Genomic DNA, 20,764 nt, shown 5'->3' with positions numbered 1-20,764 from the left:
ATAGCTTAAATAAATCCAAGGAAGAACCAGACAAACGTTTGGAGCGAATGGATGAGTGAAATGGGAAGGGTTTTTTTTTTTTTTTTATACCTAGAAGGTCACTAGCTCAGGGTCTTTTTTAGGTTGTTGTTGTTGTTATTTGGTTTTTAGGAGCATTAGCAACTAAGGCCATATTGCTCCGGGATATGCGGTGGTCATTCCCTGAATGACCTTTCCGCATCCTCCGTATTTGGTGGTGACGGGCTCGAACCCCGGTCTAATCAAGAAGCGTGTGCTACGCACTGCTGCTCCTTCCCACCTGGCTACGGAGGCGCCTTCTTTTTTAGGAGTGTGTCTCCAACTTCTCACACCATCCCCTCTGCCTTAGACCTGAACACAAATAACTTTATCCTGCACTCAATGCAGTATGTTCAATATTTCTACTTCTCATCTTCATCCAGCAATGGTGGTGGATCTGTTTAATTTTGGTTTTTGCAACCGTTAATAGTTATTGGGAGTGGCACCAAGTGGTGCTACTCTGTATCTCAACTGTCACTTCGACCTTAGGGGAGGTAGGTTCGATGAAGTGACTTTTTCAATTATTTATTTTTCGTATTTATTACTATTATTATACCGGTCTCCCAGCGTGATGGAGCCACGTTTGCTTCACCAAGGTGGTGCTCAAAGCTGGGTTCATCAGGCTGGTAGTCCAGTGTCATAGCCACTGGGCCATCGCACCCCTTATTATTATTATTAATAGCCGTATGGTGCAAGGACGCCTGAGGCTTATGCTGCACCAGGAAAAAAAAGTTCCCAAGTTACCCTGAGAGAGAGAGAGAGAGAGAGAGAGAGAGAGAGAGAGAGAGAGAGAGAGAGAGAGAGAGAGAGAGTCAAAAGTAGAAGGGAATCACCAAGAAAGAGAAGAATGATGATATCCAGCTCAGGACCCTGGGTGTGCCAAGCCCATACTTACCAGATGTGAGCCCCCCCGGGGTTCATATAGTGCAAGGAAGCCTGAGGCTAATGCAGCACCAAGCAAAAATATTTCTGAGTTACAGAGAGAGAGAGAGAGAGAGAGAACAAGAGTCAGAAATAGAAGGGAATCACCAAGAAAGAGAAGAATAATAATATCAAGCTCAGAACCTGGGTATGCTAAGCCCATACTCACCAGATGCAAACCCCTGGGGAATCTGACAGGCAGTGGTGATGAAATGAGAGAAATAGACCACTTTTTTTCTTTTCTTTTTTTTTTTTTTTTTGTGTGAGAAATGAGACAGATGTAAGTTCTAGAAGGTGGAAGCCAATTAAATTTTCTTTGCTCTATTGGAAAATTATTTTAAGATTAGAGTTAAACAGATTAACAGTAGCTATTCAGGACTTTGAAGCTGTTTGTGCAAAGCAAGGATTTTCTCAAACTGAAAGATAAAATATAGAGTGCTATGGATAGGATTTTCACTTAAAGAAGATTGTTAATTACCCTTAGATCTCTTGCATTCTCTACCATCTTGAGTCTGGTACCACCTAATTGGTATATTATTCTGGAATAACTTCTGCCCATATGTAGTATTTCTCAGTACTGATACTCAGTACTCAGTATTTCTCAGTACTGATGACGGCAGACTTCTCAGTCTGCCTTCATCAGTATTGTTAATGAATATTGAAAACACTAAAGGACCCAGTATTGAACTCTCAGGAACACTAATAACATTAGTCTAAGAAGAGCAGTGCCCATTTGTAATCAGTCTTTGCCTTCTGCAACTTAATTATCCCTTTATCCATAGCAGTGACCTGCCCTAATGCCACACATTCAGGCATAGAAAGAAATACAAAAATGTATGTTGTTGATGATGATCATGCATGCTGAGTGTTATTTGCATTGTTTTCCGTAGAACATAATCTCTCTCTGTGTTTTACTGATCCTGTAGGTGCATTTCTCAGTAATATGTTTCTTGATAGCTTTAAAAAAAAAAAAGAAAAAAAAAAAGAGGTTGTGGTAGAATAAGCTAAGAGGCATTGGTAGGGAAATGAGAGGTAGTGTGACTCCAAGCTATATCCCATGGTGGAGATCTTTTCTTAAAAAAAAAAAGTCAAATTAAAAGCAGCTTCAACTTGTTCTGAACATCCTGAAAGCATCTGAGACTCCTTCAAAAAATTACCTGTCACTTGCTGTTGATAATGCACCTGTTATGGTAGGCCTAAAAAGGGTACTAGCAAGAGGATTATTAAAACAGGAGATTAAGCACTTAGTGGTAATAGGCTATCCTTATCATATTAATATCTGCATACCTTCCTATGAAAGTGGATAAATGTTTTGTGGAAATTTACTAGAAAGATGTGCTAATTTAAAAAAAAAAATTAATTTATATAATTTCAACTGAAGCATGCCACTGAAGTAAAACAGATTTTGAAGCATTGGCATCTGTGGTTATGTGTAACTAAACTGGCAGAACAGTATCGATATTTAAAAAGTCAGTTTAAAGAAGTGGTTAGAAGGGGAGTGACAAAAAATATGATCAGTTTTCAGAATTACTAAATTGAAAAGCAGAACAAGCAATGATGAATGAAAGTGGCACTGATTTATGTTCAAATCCAGTTCATAATATAAAAGTTTTGAAAGTTGACAAATTTATGAACTTGAAGGGAAAAAACTTCTGGTGAAAGCAATCCTAAACAAGACAAATAAGCTAATAATTTCAACCATATTATCCTTACTTGTGCAGAGAGTCTATTCATGTTTCTAGCTTGGCTTTTGAATAAAGAAATTTTTTGCTTGTTTCTTTTAAATGTTATGGCAACCTTTAAAAATCTGAGCTTTTCAATCCAGCATACCTTACATCTATGTACTGAGTTCATTTTTCCTAGATACATTGAAGAATTAATATTACCAACATCTTTTAAATCTTCCACTTCCATTTTGGAAATTAATTACCATAGCAGACTAAATGGGAAGGATGATTCTGACTTAGTCATAGGTATGTCAGAATACTGACAAGTGCACCAGGAAGCTTGAAATGCAAAAAATTATCCCAAATCTGTCTTAGCCTGTCTAACCTTAGTTAAGCAGATTATAAGAATACTTGATTACCCTCTGATTTTACTTATTGTAGGTTTCTGTATCCCCTGACAGTTTATAATCATCTCACACATTTTCCTTCCCCGCCACTAAGCTCATTAGTTCATCTGACATCCATTTTTGTCTAAATCTTGAACGATATCTCTTAGTTGTGAAAATGCTTAGTGGCCTCCGTGATTACCTCACTGAACACTTCCCATTTGGTATTTACAATTTTAAAATTGGTATTTACCATTTAAAAATGTGTGAGCCCATTATAGTTACCTTTATGAGAACAAATTCCGATATCAATTTGCTATGAATGCTGCCACCAAGGTTTCTTTACTGATAACCAGATCAGAAATATTTCTTTCTCCCATTGATTCTCAGATATGTTGGTGTTGAAAATAATCATCCAACAAATCGAGAAATTTTTTGCTACTGAGTGAGTTGCTTACCCACAAGTTTGTATTTGTTCTTTATACTCATCACAGTATTTTGGCCTATAAGAGGCTTCACCTTTCATTTTTTTTTCCTAGTGTTTATGTCACACCAGAGTGACTTAGTATTACACTGGCAACCTGTGTCTACAGGTTGTACTGTTTGAGAATCTGTGTGCTTCATAACTAAAAGCCTTACTCCTCACCCTCTCCCCATGTATGTGCTTCCTATACATATTATAATCACCGTATTTCAATTCTGCATCCCCAATATCAGAGTGGCATCATATTTCTGTTATACCTATATTGTCAACATTTGATGACTTAACCAATACTTCAAACTCATCAAATTTATTTAAGGTACTTCTGGCATTAGTGTATAACTAAATAAATGTATTCCTGTTTGTGTTTTTAGTAACTCTTACACAGTCCATGTAATTGCTGGCCCTATAGTAGTCCTCATAATGCTGCCACTCCTTCTTTTAGGCTACTGCATGTCAAAATAGAAGCAATGCAAGGATCAATCCTCTTCTGCTCTTTGAAGTATTGTGCCCAAACTAAATTTTCTGATCCCCTAACCTGCCTTGATAGTACTAGTAAATATTATTGCAATCCTTATTTTTAAGTGTATCCCATCCCTGTAAAAATAGTCTCATCTGTTAATAAGCACTAGCCATGCTTAGAAAAAATTCTTCCTGTTAGTAGGTAGAATTTGTACAATCTCATCAGGGCTGAATTGCTTGCCAAGGTCCTCATCATAAACTCCCTCCTATCTTGTTGCAAAATTCTAAACAATTTCAAATTCAGCCACGAAAAAATCATAAGTTGATTTTTAACTCATGGCTTTTTCTCAGCATCACTTCATACTTAATTAAAGTTTTAGAATGGCTATGCTTGACATCATTAGTACCAGCATGTACAACGTCACCTTTTGTGCCATTATAAGATGGTAGTTGTTTTACAATATCACCAACATTTGGTCCTGGGCTTATTCCACCTGTATTTATAGCATAAAATATTCCCTGATTCCCTGACAATAGCCACCAAGAATAATCTCTTCCTGTGGGGACTACAACATCCTGCTTGTGGTGATCCAACCATGTAGTCAGGTTCATGTGGATGGGCTCAAACATTTAAGGTGGGCAACTCCATGCTTGATGAGTCCTTTGATTTAATTGCTTTGAGGATAACAACTCTTTTCTGAAAACACTCAAATTCATCCAACAAAATATTAAACTTTCACTTAATTTCCTCACTTTTTCTCTTTCTGCACCTGGCACAAAGAAAGGCATCTCATGTTGTATTATGTCCAGCTACAGTTAGGTCTGCATATATACCACACACACAGTACATGCAAGAAGACATTGATTCATGGGAGAACTACCCTCAGCAATTCCTTGGGGGAAGGGATTACCATTAGTGTAACAATTCATATTTTCATATCAGTTTGCTTTTTTTGGAATCTCCACTTAAAAACATTAAAACATATTTTATTAGTCATTGTTAAATGTAATGCTAAAGGCATTTCTGCTTTAGTATATTTCTGCTAGTATTCATTTTCATAATGAAAAAATTGGGAAAGAAAATACTTTGTTTTCAAATGCTATACCTCTTTTTATCTTATTTTATATGCTTAAAATTTTGAAATATTTGAAAATATGGGGTGTATTCAGAATTGTTCTTATTATGAGACAGAATTATAAAGGAATCAAAATATGTACAGTTTTTGAAGATACTCTCCTTACTTCTAACATGAAAGTTCCCAGTAATGATCCACTCTTTGCATATGAATAGCTGTCATTGGAAAACTGTTTTCTACTAGAAAATTGCTCCTTCCAGTGATGAATAACTTCCAATTTCTCCGCATTGTAGGTTATTCTAATTTGTGGCAGGTTAGAAATACTACAATGCATAGAAAAGAGAAATTTCTGTAAAGCAAAAAGTTAAGATACATTGGCCCACTGGAAATGGTGCATAAAACATAAGGTGCATGTATTAAAAAGTTGTATGTATTTTTATCATTCTGTTCTGTCTTATAATCAAATGTAATGATAACTGCTTTCTAAATGCACCTCACACTCCCAGATTTGTATATGGAGAATAGTGGAATGTTTTTGTTATTACTGAAACTTGTCTTCAAAAATTATTCAATAATCTTTGAATTGTTCTTTTATGTTTGTTTTTTTTAGTTGCAGATGATAGATAACAAAATTATTTAGGAATATGAAATTAATTTTCATCATATAATTTTATTTATTCATAAACTTCTTTTCTTAATTGAAATTATTCATTCTGTTTTTATTTTCTATCAGTGCTGCAGTAATTATATTCTGCAATTTTATTGTATTGTATAATGCCATAGTATTATCAAATTAAAGTTTTTTAATCAGTTAATAATTATGATATTACAGTAATGCTAACCTGTCTCTACTAATATTCCTTTTAATATCACTAATGAATTTTTTGCACTGATTTCCCTTATCACTAAAACACTGCCTGTAATAGTAGTATAGAAAATTTGCATTGTGTCAGTAGCACCTTTAATCCCTTAGCAGTGCATGATGAGCATGTTGTCCCACTGTAGGCCCCTGCCTCCATGTCACCAGTCCACATGTACCAGTTTGCATCCACCAGTCAACCCCAGCTCTCAGAATGTCTGCTTTCCTCCCAGGTAGTAACTGCCTGCATCCCTCTAATCTATATATATTGCATTTGCATAAGTTAGATATAATACTGTAAAGTAGAGAATATCTGCACCCTGTTATGAATAAAAAGCATATACATTCACCTTGCCTGTGAAACTGAACATGAGTTAAACATTGAATTAAAGCTTACACGTTATGAATTAAAGCTTTCATGAAACTTCAAAAGTTGAGATTAGAATTTCAGATTGAATATTATTTACAAACTTAAAAAACAGATTAATGTCCTAATTTTGACCCATTTTGCAAAATTTTGATAAGCATTTATTTTGGTTTGTTCCATAAAATATAAATTAGTGCATATTCTCTCATTTTGTAAGAGTACTGAAATTAATTACATATATCTACTATACTGAAATATATATTCTTAGATTTTAACAAGCCATTAAATATGCATCATTTTTACCTCTTTGTCAATCTGTATATCAAAATCATCTTCACAATTTAATTAGAGAATATGAGATAATGCATATAGTTGCTAACATCTCTTAGGTAAGTTTTTTGTAACAAGTTCCTTCCCAACACTTCAGTTCTATAAATTGTTTATGCTAGGAAGAATTAAGTGTATAATATCTTGGTTTATAATAGGATAATCATGATATTCCTGAATATGAAGAACATATGCAAATACAGATGTACTTAATATTTAAAAAATTAAAAAAAAAAAAAAAAAAATACTGATGTTTTAAATTCTCACTGTCAAACTCGAAATTATTTGTACCTTTTGAAATGTCTTTCGTAATTTTGATTCTGTTAAATATTAAATTTATTTGTGATATTTTATAAAATTTTAAGTGTTCTGCTATCATTTTGAAAATTTTCAAATGTTTTGTTTTATCTCTCTCTCTCTCTCTCTCTCTAAATGAAATTTGAAATGCAACTGTAGTTCATCCAAGTTATGTACAGCATTAAGCCAGAGCTAGGCATTCAGGGTCTTCAAAACCCTGTCTGAATACCATACTTATTTATCTCTGAATTAATGTCTAATTTTACAATAATACCCAAGATATGTTTAGTTTAATTTGTTAAAATCTTTTTTTAAGGAAAGAAAGATTGAAGGAGTCAGAAAAGCATGCACAGTACATTAATGTGCAGTTTTTCAAATGAAACATTTATAAATGCTGGGGGGGGGAGGAAAAAAATCACTCATGGTATCTACCAATGTATTGATGAAAATGAAAATGGCATCCAGAAAAGGGGAGAGGGACCACTTATAGTATTCTTCAGTGCCTGTCCTTTTGAAAACGCTAATGGGCGATTATTGTATATATATAATTTATTTTATTAGTATTTTTATTGTCCCCACTAAAGTACAACTTAGAGAGTGTAATAAATGAAATTTAAATACATTGAAATATTGGTTGTGTTATACCACTAGTTTCAGTATGTGCTTTTCTGTTATATGATTGATATATCAATTATTTTTTTTTTCCATCCCTATTTTTGAACCACTATGGAATTCAGTGCCATTTAATGTAGTCACCATGGTAGGAATAATCCTCTAATCCCCTTCCATAGCCCATACCTCATTTAAGAGGTATGGGCTATGGAAGTGATTACCAAGGTTGGAGAAGCACTACTAACCACGCTTTCCATCAGATTTTATTACTTGCTCTTTAAGAAATAGTAATAAAATCTGAATGCATTCAATGTGTGAAAACTTCAGCACACTGGCCAATATTCATTTCAAGATACCCATGACACGAAAACTTCAGTGAAAATTCTCTCATGCATGTATTTGAGCAATTGCTGCTAATATATGTCTACCTGTACCACAGCCTGCCACCACTAATGAATTAAGTACTAGAGTTGGCATGGGAGTCTATTCGATCATCTGTGCCACTGTAGCATTTCATTATATGCCAACACATTACTGATTATATATTTTAATTGGGTTACTTCTCATTAAAACATCAAAGATAACTCTTTTTTTTTATTATTTAAAATTGTTGAAAATCCCTTGATAAAAAATGACAGACTTCACAAAAGATACTGATAGTCACTTATTAAGTCATATCACAAACAGTTCCATATATGTGTCACTCCAATCCATCACTCTCCAGGTGATGATTCAGCTTTAGTTGAATCTCAGAGCATAGCCAAACTGGACAATTATTTTGTAACACCTCATTAAAAACCTTAATATATCACATACAAAATAACAGTGTCTATTCTTTAAATTATTCTGTTAAAATGAATTGCCACATATTGTTCTTCTCCTTTAAACTTATGTTTAAGAGTAAATTTTAATTGTTCACTGGATTTACCAGCTTGCACAATAATTTTGCTCAAAGCCATAGCTCTGAACAAAGAAGATTTGATACTACCTTTATTATTTAGTTTTGTTTTATAATTTAGCATTTTTTAATATAATTTATATTAGGTGCTAGTCTGATATATTAAGGTTGTTGATAGTTTTAATTGCAAACCTTTTCTAACTTCAGTTATTCTCTTAGTTGCCTCCCATTGCTTTCTTGGGATTACTGGCAGGACTGTAACCCCAAATGCTCAGTACATGTATTGAGTTTAACTATAACATTTCTTCAGCTCATTACCTTTCACAATTTTTTTCTACATATATTTTTCATTTTTGGTTTTACTTTTATTTTTTATCTTTACTAATCCATTTTAGTTTTCCACTTTATACTGTTTCAGTGGTGTGTGGGGGTGAATATTTATATTAAATATATATTATAATGCATAATTTAATTATCTGTGAGTTAGTATATGGATTTGTTTATGATCTAATATGTAATGCAAGATGTAAGCTAGTAGGTAAATTAATACTTTAGTTTGCCAGACTTTTGTAGTACTGCTAGTGCTCAGGGATAAAGATAAAAGAGTGGGCTTAGAATAGAAAGAATGCCTTCCATATATTAATAATCTAATAGTTCTGAAGGTAGAAAAAGTAGTTAAGAAAGTTTATTTGAACAAGAAAGGATGAAAAGTAGTAACTTGGTATACCAGGTTGAACAATCCAATCCCATAAAGTAGAAGTGAATAGAAGATATTAGAAATAGCAGAGTAAAATAGGTAGTCACATAGTAAATGCATTAGAGGCACTGGGGAAGTATTACTGGACAAGAAAATTATCATCAGTTTAGCCAGATAAGTTACAATAGTCATATAATTGAAATATGGAAATAGTAAACGGTAGGATGCCATGTTATTTTTATATTTCAGGCATTTACATATATACTGTATTTGTAACTGTTTGAAATGTTGTGATCATGGTCTAAAATCAAAATAATAACAGGCCAAATAGCAGAATATTAAGTATTTTGGAAAGAATAAGAAGTGGAAGATAATATGAAAGTGCAATATATGTTATGCCAATTAACATTAAAGATAATTTTGATTATTACTAATTGCTTACTTATTAAACAAAGACAGGATTACTTCTAAAAGTAATTAACTTTATGCTTCTGATCACAATTAATCATTACTCTAAACAAAATTAAGCCTAGTTGCCATTGGGAAAACACTCATTTGAAATTTAGAAAGTCAATGAAGGCACGTTATATTTAGAAATATAGTATATATAAAACTAATAAACTCAATTAATTTAGTTTGTTACTAACGTTATGTGTATAAGTGTATATCCATGCCTTCCAGAAGGGAACTCTGTGCCAGCCTAGAGTAAGGCAGGAACTGGTTAGTGAGTTATGTAGGAATCCATGTACAGAGTATACAAAAGTCTAATGGACTAAGCACTAGTCCATTAATGATGATACAAAAGTATAATGGACACATTAAAATGTGTCCATTATACTTTGTGATACAAAAAAGTCTAATGGACTAAGCACTTGAGGAAAAATAATGCACTTAAAGGCATTTTTGGCTTTTGGGTTAGTGGCATCATCTGTATTATCAGTGGAAGCTTTATTATTGACATCTAGTTTCCAAGTGTTCAGGTTTCAGCTGGACTGTCCAGTAAATAATTTATGCAGATAACTGACATTACAGTGTTCATTATCTCTTTACACGTTTGTTTATTTGTTCAGTTTTTGTTATAATTGAGTTTTTTTTTAGTTATGATAAATTTTCTAATTGTTGTTGTTATTGTTGTTGTTTAGGTAGAAGTATAGTCTTTATTATTTTCACATTGCCAGAATAAAAAAATATCAGCTGTTTCAGTGAAATTTCAAGTTTTTGGGCAGATGAATGTAACAATTTTTGTTGAATCTGTTCAAAGTAACTGTGTGCATGCATATGTTTTAATATACTTCTCATTTGTTTGGTTGTAAAAGATATTTTCTCTTAAAAAAAAATTATAGAGCTACACAGTCAAATTTAAATTAAGTTGTAGATTATTATTTTAAATAAATTTCCAGTTTAGTTCTAATATATTTTAGGTTGTATAGGTTTCTTACTATAATCTGCCTTCTGCCAATGAGATTTTTTTTTTTGCCACACCAACCCTTCCTCACGTCTGTGTCAGGTTTTTTTCACACCAGCCCTTGTCACGTCTGTGTCAGGTTTTTTTCACACCAACCCTTGTCACGTCTGTGTCAGATGTTTGCTATAATTCCCTATGGATCTGAGTTTGTGCTCCTCCAATATCTGGATTCACACTAATCCTTTATTCAGCTTGCTATGGAGTCAGAAGAAACACATGACATTAGTGATGACATTAGTTTATAGGAAGCCCATATGCAGAGGGCAGTTTACAAATTATAGATCAGCACCCAGGGTGCTGATCTATAATTTGTAAGTTCAGTTCAATTTAATAGATCAGTTCCTAGAAATTTATGAAATTTCTAGGAACACAGTGGATTTGCAAAATGTGGATACCCTCTCCATGTTCTTTACAAAGTTCAAATGGAGACTGAGCAATCCCAGTTAGATTTGTGACTGAAAATAGAAACAGAAATAAAACTATTTCTGCTGCTTGCATTTGCATCCTGCCCTCAGACAGTAAATTACTTTCTGTTATTTTTAGGACAAAATCAATTATTCTCCTATTACAACAAGATGAATCTGTCTAGTTGTGGAGTGTGGTGTATAGGCAAAAACTGTTGATAGGTTACTTGATCATGTCTCAGACCATGAAGGGCTATGCACCTGCCTAATTTTGAATGTTCTACTGCTGCAGAGCATTATGGGATGGACCAGCAAGTTAATCTTAACCCACCTTCCTATATTGTGATCCTAGACTGTGTGCATAATTATCGCCTTCGCTTGTGGATGGTGAGTCAAAATGTGAGTCGCAGTAGGAGATCCACATGCACCCTCTTATGGAGAAAGTTATTCTCTAGCACATTGGTGTGCTAATATGTATAAATTTTTTTAAAAATCATATGCTGTCTGATTATACTCCTTCCTGGTATAGAATGATTCTTTGCTGTCCATCATTCCTATAGTTGATGAAGAAACAGATCATTTTGAAAGCTACTAACAATTATTACATTATTTCATTACCTTTGCTTTTTTTTTTGTTGATTTTAATTTATTCTATGTTCTATTACTTTTAGTCTGTTGTTTATGTTTCTTTATACTTTTAATTTTGCATTTTAATTATATAATTTATTTGTACAGTCTTATTTTATTTAATTTCTATTTCTACAATTTGTTAGTGGAAAAAATTTGTTCATAATATGCTTATCCCCATGCACAAGGACTTTTTTCTCATTACCTTCATTACTTCAATTATTGTTGGAGATGAATATTATTATTATTATTATTAGCTATATGGTGCAGTGAAGCCTGAGGCTTATGCTGCACCAGCCAAAAGAAAATTCCCAAGTTATCCTGAGAGAGAGAGAGAGAGAGAGAGAAAGAGAGAGAGAGAGAGAGAGAGAGAGAGAGAGAAGTAGAAGGGAATCACCAAGAAAGAGAAGAAAGATGATATCCTGCTTAGGACCCTGGGTGTGCCAAGCCCATACTCATCAGATGTGAGCTCCTGGGGTTATTTTGATGCACCTAATAATACCTTTCAACAAAATGACAAAGTCAAGTAGAGGGAGTGGATGGGGAAACCCTCATTTCCCTCAAAAAGTCCAAGCTAAGAAGTCAAAGAGAAAATCACAGTTAATCACTTTTTTTTAAGGAAAATTAATTATGCATAAGGAGTGCCCCTGCAGCTATAAATGCTAATCAGGACTTTTACAGGGCTGCCATTAGAGTGTATTGGAAGTTACACCCCTGGATATCTAGATTATAAGTGTTATAGTCTTTTCATATATCTTTACTTTCCATTTACTAATTATTTCAACACCCCTTGGTGATTAGGGAAATAGGCATAAATAGATACACCTGCCCCAAGGGCAGGAATATCTGTTTTTATCTATTTCTTTACCAATTTTTGTGGCCCTGAGTCCAAGTGAGTTTAAAAAGCGAATTTCAAAGCATCTTCTCTAGAAGCAGCTGATTACTGAGAATTTAAGTCTTAATTTGCAAAATTATTTCATTTCTGCTCTTCTAAATAAAGAAGCAAGCTCTCCAAAAAATAAAGGAAAGGTACCTTTCTTCTCTTTGTATATAGAACTAACCTATATAGCACACTAACCACTAACCTCTTATCACCTGATCACTGGTGGCACCGCTCCTGCCTCCACGTATTGGGCTGGTAACAGGGAGGGGGGGAGTTATCCTCCAGGGCTAAAAGGAACAACCGTGGATTTTGACAATTACCCAGCACTTAAGCCTAAATGCTCAACTCATGACCTGATTGAAACTGAAACTGAATATGACATATCACAATCTAAGAGACTACGTAAAAATGAAAATCAGCAGGAATTCCTAACATTCCTTCTCTTTCATCCAAACCTATGAGTGCCCTTTCACCATTTCTAATTCAGAAATGTTTAGAAAGTGTGGCTGGTTCACCGAAAATGGCGAAAAGACTCTGATCTGGATGTCTACTAGTTGAAACAGCTAAACATCAGCATTCTCAGGCTCTACTGAAATTATCAAATTTTGGCAAAATACCTATACAGGTCACCCCTCGTGCTATACTAAATAGTTCCAAAGGAGTAATAGCTGAGTGGGACCTGATGAATATCACTAAAAATGAGCTAGTAGAAGAACTAAAAGAGCAAAAAGTTGTCCAGGCAAAAAATAATGATTAAAAAAGATGGTAAACTTGTTCCAATTAGAAACATTATTCTAACATTCGATACACCAACCTTACCATCATGTGTGAAAGCTGGATACCTTAATTGCGGAATATGTCCGTACATTCCCAACCCAGTCAGATGTTTCAAGTGTGAAAAATTTGGACACTCACAAACCGTATGCCAAAGGGACACTACATGCACGAACTGCGGCTCCAAAGATCATGAACAAACTGACCACACTGCAGAAACGCTACAATGCCCAAATTGTAACGGCACGCATCCAGCATATTCAAAAAATTGCAAGCTCTCGAGAGTTAGGGAAAAAGATCCAGAAGTACAAAGTCAGACAAAAGGTCATCTATCAGGTAGCTAGGAATCAAGTTATGCTAAATGTGCCAAAAATTACATATATGTTGCAGCAACCAAAAAATACCAGTCAACAGCAACACAAATGGCAGTAACAGTACCACCATCCATCTCAATTGCTAATTGGGCTCAATCAGTGCTATCATCCCCACAGCAGTCACCTAAAGAACAATGTAAAGTAACTTGTGCTAGCAATACCCCTGCTAACAGTCCCACCAACTGCTTCTAATATTCTGCCAGAAACTGCAAAATTAAAAGCATTGCCCCCAGAAAATTCAGACCAATTCATGCTCAGTAAATGTGGATATTGATACTGGTACCCTGCAGGATGAGCCAATCCTAGATCTACATGCAGAAGACAATATGGAAATTGGACGCCCCACTTTTCCAAAAAAAGAAAGGATGAAACTAGACCAATGCAAACAGGCAGGATACAAAAAACAGACAGAACCATACACAATCCTAAAACTAAATAATGCCGAACATTATACAATGGAACTGTCGAGGTCTATGAAGCAATATTTTTTGGTATTTACGCTCTAATCAAAGAGCATGGTCCAATTCTGCCTGCAAGAAACCAGTCTAACCCCACAAGTGACTCCAGTGATCAAAAACTATAGTATCTACCAACAGTTTCTGTGTACCTTTCCCCAAACAAAGAATTCACTGTGAAAGAACTGGAGGAACCTATAAAGCAGCTTCCAACTTCTTTCATTCTGCTAGGAAATTTCAAAGGGCATCACTCTGTAGGGATCTCCCCAGATAGACAAAAGAGGAAAACTCATTGAAACAGTTCTTAATTACAAACAAACAGAGCTTCACATAACCTGCTCGCATTTAGCCCCAGCCATGGTTCTAATGCATAAAGCAACTGCCTCTTGTGGTGTAAAGTGCAAACAGCGGTGTGTCTGTGAGAAGTTTAACTCTGCTTAATTGTAAATTCCAGCAATTTCTCTCAGTTCCACTTATCTTAGTAATTTTCTTTTAGCCATTCCTTTTTATTTTTTTTATTATTTTTTTTTAACAACACACTTGTACAAACTTGCGGAAAAACACAACACAATATGATGGATAATACAGTGCACTAATGAACTTGTTTTCACAAAATCTCTAACAATACTGACAAACTTATTGCGACATTTGAGAGTTTATTTTATTGCAATTAGTTTTGTTGCAGCGCTTGCCACGTGTGCAATAAACTAATCACAAACGACCTTCATATGTATGCTATAATAGCGTCACACATATGTGGCTGACACGGCTTTTCAAGAAATATAAAGTAACCTACTGGGCCACGTCGGCCACATATATGTGACATAAAAAAAGTCCTTTTTTTTTTTTTTTCTTTTTTATATTTTAAGTGAAAAAACGACAACACTGACATTACAATATTTATTTTAGAATTAATCAAATTATTTGCTAAATATTTTTTGGTTCCTGGGGAATTTGTTTCTTAAACTGGCTTGGCAGTCAATGTTTTAAAGGTAGGAGGAGGTAGTTAGCTGTTGGGTAAACTGTATGTGCTAAAATAACCACCGGTGATCCAGCAAACTTACTAATCCGGCACTCCACAGATCCCAACGCAGCTGGATTAGTGACAGTTGACCTGTAATAATTTCGTTTGGTCACACCAAGCACTGCACCTGCCTCCCCATGGCTGGGCCATAACCTTGGCAGAAAAGTTCATCTGCCAAGGGCAAAAAGGAGCCAACATGGAACACAATATGCTTCCCTCTTTAGAACTGACAAGCTGTCATCCAGAGACAGAAAATGAACATGACTCTTCACAACCAAAGAGGTTAAAAACCATTTCCTCTGCAACTGAGTTTCCTGCATTTCCTTCTTAATAATGCACTCATTATCAGAACAGCCTCTTAGTAAGTGTTCCCCCTTTCTAATCCAAAAACACTTGGAAAGGTTTTGCAGGGTCTCCCAAGATGGTTAAGAGACTGCAATCATGGGACTTACTTGTAAAAACTGTCAACCGCAGGCATTCTGAAAAATTCTTTCAAATGACAAACTTTGCTAAAATTCCAGTGAAAGTAACTTCCCTTGCAACCCTAAATACATCTAAGGGTGTTATATCTAGTTGGGACCTTTTGAATGTGACAGAGGAAGAAATTAAAGAAGAACTTCAGGAACAAAACGTAATTGCTGTCAAAAGAATTATGGTCAAAAGAGACAATATACTTACACCTACTAGAAATATTCTCACCTTTAACAATCCGAACCTACCCTCATCAGTAAAAGCCGTTTATCTACTCTACCGCATTCATCCTTTCATTCCTAATCCGTTGAGATGTTATAAATGCCAAAAGTATGGCCACTCTCAAACGGCATGCAGAGGGAACCCAGTTTGTTCCAACTGTCGATCCTCTGAACACAGTCAAAGTAATTGTTCACCGAAAGATATAACCTGTCCCAACTGCAAAGGCAACCATCCTGCTTACTCTAAAACATGTGAGAGGTGGAAAACGGAGAAAAAAAATTGTTAAATATAAAGTTGAAAACAAAGTTAGTTATTAGGAGGCAAGAAAATTAATTGCACCCAGTATACCTAGCCGTACCTATGCCAATATTGCAAAAAAATATCAAATCATTGCCACTGAAACTGATGTTACTATTCCATCAAACACAGCAATCTCTGACTGAACTCGGGTCATCCTCTCTCAGCAGCAGTCCATTGTCCTTAAGCACTCAGACCAAGCAAGTAATACGCCTCTTACGATACCAGCGAAATCTTCTCCTCCACCAGTGTTTGCTATTACTTCAAATAATCATAGTTCGACTTCAAAAAAAAAAAGATTTTCCAGGACACATCGATGGATGCAGAGAATTCATCAAAACAGGTAGATCCAATTCTGGAAATATTTGCAGAAGAAGATATGGACACTGGTTGCGCCCTACCTTTCCAAAAAAGAGACAAACCGAAGCCTGAATGCCATAAGACAGCCACATCAGGTACGGCTTCTTCTAAATTCAAGTAATGCCATTTTTTTGCAGTGGAATTGCAGAGGCTTTCGTGGCAACCTTGACGACATTCAGTACTTAATTAACCGCTACTCTCCAGTTGGTCTCTATCTGCAGGAAATCTATTTAACTCCTCAAATTTCCATTTCCTTAAAAAACTACTCAATCTATCGAAGAGATCGGAATACTTCCGATTTTGCTCATGGTGGTGTAGCTTTTTTAATTAACTCAAAGATTCCAGCTAGGCAAATCACTCTCCAAACCCAAATTGAAGCCGTTATTGTGTGTCTGATTACTCAGATTGCGTTAACACTAGTCTCAATCTATCTCCCACCAAATCATATGTATTCTTATAATGATTTTGAAGAACTTTTAAGACAGCTACCCTCCCCTGTCTGCTTGCTAGAGGAGATCATTGGCGACCACCCTTTATGGGGAGGCCCCAGGTGCCAAGCGATTGTGACTGAGCGATTTATCTGTGCCTTATAGTGCGATTTCCAAAAAGTGATATATAGTTCTTTTGCGTTCCTCTCGTTAAGTAATCTATTTATTTTATAACTGCTCTTGCTACAAAAGTACCTCTACACAGCAAGAAAGGCAAGCCACCTTTCTTTATTCATAGTCTTATTACCAACCCCCTACTACTTCTCGCTTGGTCACACCAGGCACTGCTCCTGCCTCCCCGTGGCGTGGCCGGAAACCTTGGCAGAAAAGCTCATCTGCCAAGGGCGAAAAGGAGCAAAGATGGAGCAAAATGATTATCCATCTTTAGAGCCGACAAGCTCTCGGCCACATACTGAAATTGATTATGACATTTCACAACCCAAGAGGTTGAAAACAAATTCAACAACAAAAGAGTTTCCTTCCTTTTCAATTTTACATTCACTTTCAGAACAACCTCTCAGCAAATTATCTCCTTTCCTCATCCAGAAACACCTGGAGAGTAGTAGTAGTAGTGGCATGTGATGCAAGAAAGCAAATGGCATGTGATGCAAGAAAGCAAGTATGAGCTTATGCAGCATCAGCCAAAAAAAAAAAAAAAATCACACCATTCCCTCCAAATGCCTGTCCAGTTCCTCCTTAAATTTATTCAACCTATCAACTTCCACAACGACAGATGGAAGTTTGTTCCAGCAATTAACCACCCGCTGGCTAAAGGCAAATTTCTGCACATCTATTCTACATCTGTCCTTCCTCAATTTCAATTTATACCCCTTAGGTTCGTAATCTGAACAAGGGGAAGAATCCCATCAGAATTCAGCGTGCTGAACCCATTCAAGGCCTTATACACCTCAATCAGATCACCGCGCAGGTGCCTAATCTCCAGCCACTGCAATTTGCAGAACTTAAGCCTCTCTTGGTAAGAGGATCCCTTCATTCCCCTCACCAATCTTGTTGCCCTTCTCTGTACACGCTCAAGTAAATCTACATCCTTCCTAAAATGAGGCCTCCAGACCTGTACGCAGTACTCAAGGCGTGGCCTGACCATTGCCTTATACAGATCGATAATCACCTCCTTTTCCCTGCTAGCAAAATTCCTATATATCATTGACAAAACCCCATGACCTGCCCTGGCAGCCTGTCTGCATTGCTCAGAAAACTTCATATCTGACTGCACAATTACTCCCAGGTCTTTTTCATTTTCTACCACCTTAAGTGTAGTACCACACAGTTGGTACGTTTCTCTAGGGTTACTTCTACCCATATGCAGTACTTTGCATTTGTCAAGGTTAAACTTCACTCGCCACTTCTTAGCCCATCTGCCCAAATTATCTAGATCCTGTTGCAGTAGCACACTGCCAGTACTGTCATTAACAACCCTGCCAACATTTGTATCATCTGCAAACTTCGACACTAAGCCTGATATACCTTCATCAATATCATTGATAAATATACAAAACAACAGTGGACCCAACACCGTACCCTGTGCGACTCCACTAATAACATTAGTCCAAGAAGAGCAGCACCCATTGATTACCACCCTCTGTCTTCTCGCACTTAACCATCCTTTTATCCATTGTAGCAACTTACCCGTAATACCATTCTGCTCCAATTTGTACAATAGTCTTCCATGCGCAACAGTGTCAAAAGCTTTCCTCAAATCAAAATATATGATATCAAAATTATTTTTTGCATCCAGTTCCTTTGTAACCACATCATAATATCCTATCCAATTTGTCAGACAAGACTTTCCCTTAACAAACCCATGTTGTGTCTGAATTATTGCTGCAGTCTTGTCTAGATGATCCTGCAATGCATCTTTAACCAGCGACTCCATTATTTTACCCGGAACAGAAGTTAAACTAACTGGTCTGTAATTACTCGTGTCACTCTTCGATCCCCCTTTGTGAATTGGGGATACATTTGCACATCTCCACCCCGTGGGAACCTCCCCTGAATCCAAGGATGCTCTCATAATTATGGCTAAGGGTTTGCTTAGTTGCTTTCCCGGCTCCTTTAATATAACTGGGTAGATCCCATCCACCCCAGGTGCTTTTCTTACGTTTAACTTCAACAGTTTCTCTTCCACTTTGCTCTCAGTTATTACAAAATCATTAAGTATCCTGCTACAATTTGATAACCTTCTGCCATTTTCAAACCTTAATAATTCTTCGTGTGTGAATGTAGATGCAAAATACTCATTGAGTTTGTTTGCTGTCTGAGCAGGATCATCAACAGTCGAACCATCAATGTCAAGTGGACCAATCAGATTCATCCCCTTCCTTTTAGAGTTTATATAAGTAAAGAAATCCTTGCTGTTTTTCTTAGCATCTTTTGCCAAGGATTTCTCGTAATCTGCCTTCGCCTGCCGAACCTCCTTTGTGACCTGATTACAGATTAACTTATATCTGCCATAGGCTTCTGAGTCGCTTGATAATTTATATGCATCCCATGCATTTTTCTTCTCTGTTACGAGTCTCATTAGTTCATTTGACAACCATTTAGGCCTAAACCTTGAACAATATTTCTTAATAGGTATGAAACTTTTAGTAGCATCCACGATTAATTCCTTGAATGCTTCCCACTTAGAGTTTACTGTTGGTAACATCGTCAGTTGATCCCACTGTACAGAATTTAAAAACTGTCGGAGACCACTGTATTCGCCTTTACTGAAGCAATAACCCTTTCCTTTACCCCTGATGGCAATTAAATCTTTAAGTAAATCCCACGTCAGTACACTGTGATCACTGCCACCTAGTGGTTCTTTTATCTGCAAATTCCTAATACACGAATTTTCACTGCTGATAACCAGATCAAGAGTATTACTTTCTCTGGTTGCCTCTCGAACATGTTGCTGCAGAAAACAATCATCCAATAAATCCACAAAAGTCTGAATAGTGTGTGAGTACCCAACCCACAAGTTCCAGTCAATATCTGGGAAGTTAAAATCCCCCATTATAAGACATTCCGATTTACTAGCCCACTCTATTTCTCTGTACAATTGTTCATTGTACTCATTCCAGTCATTAGGCCTATAACACACTCCTACTCTTATTTTTCCTTTCGCAGTGCTTATCTCACACCAAACTGACTCAACAGAGCACTGTTCATCTATATTAACTGGGTGCACTTCCTTTGATTTTATGTTTTTCTTAATTAACAGCATAACACCCCCTCCCTTTCTGTCCTGTCTATCCTTTCTGTACACATTGTACTCCCCAAATTCCAGTTCGGCATTCCTTATATCAGTGTGACACCCTGTCTCTGATATCCCAACAATATCCGCCTTTGATGTCTTGACCAACACTTCAAATTCATCAAATTTATTTACTATACTTCTAGCATTGGTATACATGCAAGTATACATGCTCCTACTCCTATTCTTAGTTACCCCTAACACATCCCATATACCCACCTGTTTCACAATGACTGCCACCCGTCCCTGAAACCCCCAACACCCCTCGCTCCAGGTCGCTACTTATTCTAATAGAAGTTGTGCAAGAATCACCTTCACCTCTGAACTACTGTTACTGCTACTGATAACAGTAGCTACGGCTACTGTTAAACTATTAGTCCTTGTATCCCCCCAAGCTATCAGTTTTCCGACCCACCCAACACTGCCTCGATAGCATCAGCAAATATTCTTGCACCCTTTCTATTTAAGTGTATCCCATCCCTGTAGAAGCAGTCTCTCCTGTTAACAAGTACAGTCCAGGCTGAAAAAAATTCTATCCCTTGAGCCTTGCACAATCTTTC

General features: G+C 36.1%; 1 protein-coding gene across 1 annotated transcript in view; it reads left to right on the top strand.

Moving 5' to 3' along the window:
• The window catches only part of LOC150077286 (liprin-alpha-1-like), a 1,048,988-nt gene that overhangs the window by 641,736 nt on the left and 386,488 nt on the right, over positions 1–20,764 (top strand). Inside the window, exon 15 of the mRNA XM_090386159.1 lies at positions 6,056–6,142. Within this exon, the coding sequence (XP_090242285.1) occupies positions 6,056–6,142 (87 nt within the window). The remainder of the gene's footprint in view (positions 1–6,055; positions 6,143–20,764) is intronic.

This window comes from Mastigoproctus giganteus, chromosome 12 (assembly GCF_048544385.1).
Source record: "Mastigoproctus giganteus isolate SK-2022 chromosome 12, ASM4854438v1, whole genome shotgun sequence".
NCBI lineage: Eukaryota > Metazoa > Arthropoda > Arachnida > Uropygi > Thelyphonidae > Mastigoproctus > Mastigoproctus giganteus.
Note: the sequence above shows the minus strand (reverse complement) of the source record. Positions and strands in the feature narration are given on the sequence as shown.